This window comes from Pinus tabuliformis, chromosome 5_2 (genome assembly GCF_031772625.1).
Source record: "Pinus tabuliformis cultivar Carrire ecotype Pingquan chromosome 5_2, CPIR1, whole genome shotgun sequence".
NCBI lineage: Eukaryota > Viridiplantae > Streptophyta > Pinopsida > Pinales > Pinaceae > Pinus > Pinus tabuliformis.
This window is the reverse complement of record NC_142306.1, coordinates 949,427,743-949,430,856: the sequence shown is the minus strand read 5'-3', so window position 1 is coordinate 949,430,856 and position 3,114 is coordinate 949,427,743. Positions and strand designations below refer to the sequence as shown.

Sequence of the window (3,114 nt, the reverse complement as noted above, 5' to 3'; positions counted from 1 at the left end):
CATGTTCACATCTCCTCTTAGAATTATATATTTGTTAACTCAACCATGTTACCACTTCCTTTAAGTGATGTATTTACACACTTGCAGCACAATTTATGATTGAACAACAAACCTACATCCTCGCATAGTGTGACGTAATGTGATGTAACACCATCAACGCATTTTGAACTATAAATGAGTTTCATTTTTCTACATCAGTAGGAGTATAACGCAATATATTAAATAGTAAAACGCAGGTATATTCGAATTTTAGTAACATGGGATACTACAAAGACGTTTGGGATCAATGTTGGACAACAATAATATCTACGAATATAATATCATAAAGGAGTGAAAAAAGAGAAAAATGATTTGTAGACTCAATATCCCATCGAACATGGGATCTTGCCATAAATATAACAGGCTAGTAGGGCATGAACTGAAATCCTGGGCTGAGAATCTGTACTGACAAAAGGGAAAGATGAGTAAGCGTGTTCCTTTTGGCTTTTTTTTAATAGGATTGCAATTCTTCCTATCCATCTGAGAGTGACAACTGCCCACTATTCTATGAATGGATTGGTCGAGAGCTTGAATTCTTGATGTTTATGCACATGGCCTCACATGAACCAAATTCGAAGTTGTCAGGCTCTGCACATGGATTACAAGATGCTCATACGCTCTGCTATAAACTCTCATGAACTTGTTGCTTCCACATGAATTATATAGCAAGCAGTTGGTTGTTTTAACTGAACAACATTCTTAGTCGTTTCTGCAGTTGTTGTTTTAACTGAACAACATTCTTAGTCGTTGCTCTGTTGAGATCTGTTCAATGGCACCTCGCCTGCTGTTTGTTTATCTCACTACGTTGCTCCTGCTCAGTCTGCTGTGGGAAAGCCAGGTAACTGTAATTCACTTTGTTATGACCCAAGTCATCTACAGTATAGGTTTGAGTCCTGACAGTGGCCCTAACTTTGTAGGGTGTCAGTTCTGCCGTGAGGACTGCTAATGGCCAATCCAACATAGCAACTCCAGTGAGTTCATTTCTCTTCTCTCATCAAACTTTTATTACTATCATACACTCATGTGAATTCAGGAATGCTATGTACCCAGAGCTTCTAAAGCTTAAATAATATGCACTTTGTTATTAACAAGCTTTCAATTTTTGAATGTCACCATACACCACTGGTTGATTACACAAACAGAGTATGTAATGCACTTCCTTTACCTGGGTGCGAATAAGAATGTCAAATTGTACATATCTAGGGCACCATAGTTGATTGTTTCCCTGGGTTTTATGGTATGTGAAGTTTGAAAGAAAAGGACTAAAAGCTGCTTTGTGAAGGAATTCAATCAAAATAAGCGTTGGAATGTCATAATGCTGCATCTTATTATGCCTTGCGGTCTGCATATAATTTGTAAAAATTGATCGAAGTTTTCTTCTAAAACTGAATGTAAGAAGATAGTATTATGAGATCTGGGTGCCTCCTATTAGTAAAGATGGCTCCATGTGAATTGTTGAGATGAAGAAAACATCATTTACATCAATTGGGACTTCTGGTTAAAAATACCAATAACCATTGTTGTTGAAATGCATGCAGTATGGAAGCCAACAAGGTAGTCTCCAACCTGCAGGTGTGAAGCCCAACTCCACCTACAAATTCAGTTACAGTTTACATTTTTTTTTTTCAATGGTTATCCATTATTGTAATCTGAGATGAGATTTTAGTGCATTCCTTAATGAGTTTGTGAATATATATTCAGAATGCTCACCGAGGTGCCAAGCAAGGTGCTCAGGGACAGCGTACAAGAAGCCGTGCTTGTTCTACTGTAACAAGTGCTGTGCAAAGTGTCTGTGTGTTCCTCCAGGAACATATGGGAACAAGCAGATGTGCCCCTGCTACAACAACTGGAAGACCAAGAGAGGAAGCCCAAAATGCCCATAGAATTTGTTCCAAACCCACTTGTATTGTAGTACTATTTCCTATACCATCAATCTGGTCTATCTATTTCTATGAGAGATAATTGGATTGTAATTACTATTTTCTGCAGTGACACCTGTTGTGGAGACTATTGGATTGCAGTTATGAATCCTTCAAAGTGGAGATAAGTTGCTGCTGGCCATATCTGGTTTTATGCTTTTGCATTTAATTGCATCTCTGGAACTGGGATCAAGTGAAGTTGTTACTTTTTCTAAAAAATTTAATCCGGAGGAATTGGTAATACATTGAACCCAAATCAAACGTGTCGTTACCAATTTTTTCACCAAAAAAATACTATACAACCTCATATGACATAGATATTGCTGAATAAAAAAGGTAAAGGTATTTTCTAATGTTATTTTTCTCTTCGTCCAACTTCATGTTTAGCAATATTTTTAACCTCTCTGAATATCACCTCGTGAATATAAATATTCTCCTTATTGACTATAAATATTCTCCTTATTACTAGATTTCAAAGTTTGTAACCTTTACTTCATTTTTATAATCAATAAAGGCACATTTTTTTACTTTACTGTCAAGTTTTCTCCTATTTTCTTTGGGAAATGTATATAAGTATCCTAACCAAAAAAATTTGAAATATATAAGAAATATTTCTTACTAGTCCATACAATCTTATTAATCAAAGTTGATGTACGCGATTGGTTTATCAAATGGTATCTATTAAGTATATTTCTTGTCTTTTCCATTACTGTTATATTTTTTCTTTCCGCTTCATTTTCATAGGTTGTTTATGGAGTTATATTTTGTGATATTCTTCTAAAATTTTAGAATAGTTTATTGGAGTTATATTTTGTAATATTCTTCTAAAATATTGATAGAACTTTAAAAAAAAAAATCCACAAAATATTTCTTATTATGTGTCTTTAAGGTTTATTTTTTCATTATTAAAGAGCCATAAATTTTTTCAATCCACAGAAAACATCAAAGTCTTCTACTTCAAATGCAACCATTTTTTTTTAAGAAATCATTTATAAATAATATAGTACATATATATTCCTAGTAATGGAAGAAGTACAAGTCCAAACACATCAATGATGCATTAACTCCAAGATGTTTTTTTCTCTTGCAGCGCTAGATGGGAAAAGTCTTCTACTTGAAATGCAACCATTTTTTTTTAAGAAATCATTTATAAATA

General features: G+C 34.2%; 1 protein-coding gene across 1 annotated transcript; it reads left to right on the top strand.

Moving 5' to 3' along the window:
• Positions 1–688: 688 nt before the first annotated feature.
• Positions 689–2,316, top strand: LOC149162406 (gibberellin-regulated protein 5-like). Its single transcript, XM_089437252.1, has 4 exons — positions 689–877; positions 957–1,010; positions 1,578–1,611; positions 1,741–2,316. The coding sequence occupies exons 1-4, from the start codon at positions 809–811 to the stop codon at positions 1,920–1,922; spliced, it is 339 nt and encodes a 112-aa protein (XP_089293378.1). The 5' UTR covers positions 689–808; the 3' UTR covers positions 1,923–2,316.
• Positions 2,317–3,114: the final 798 nt, after the last annotated feature.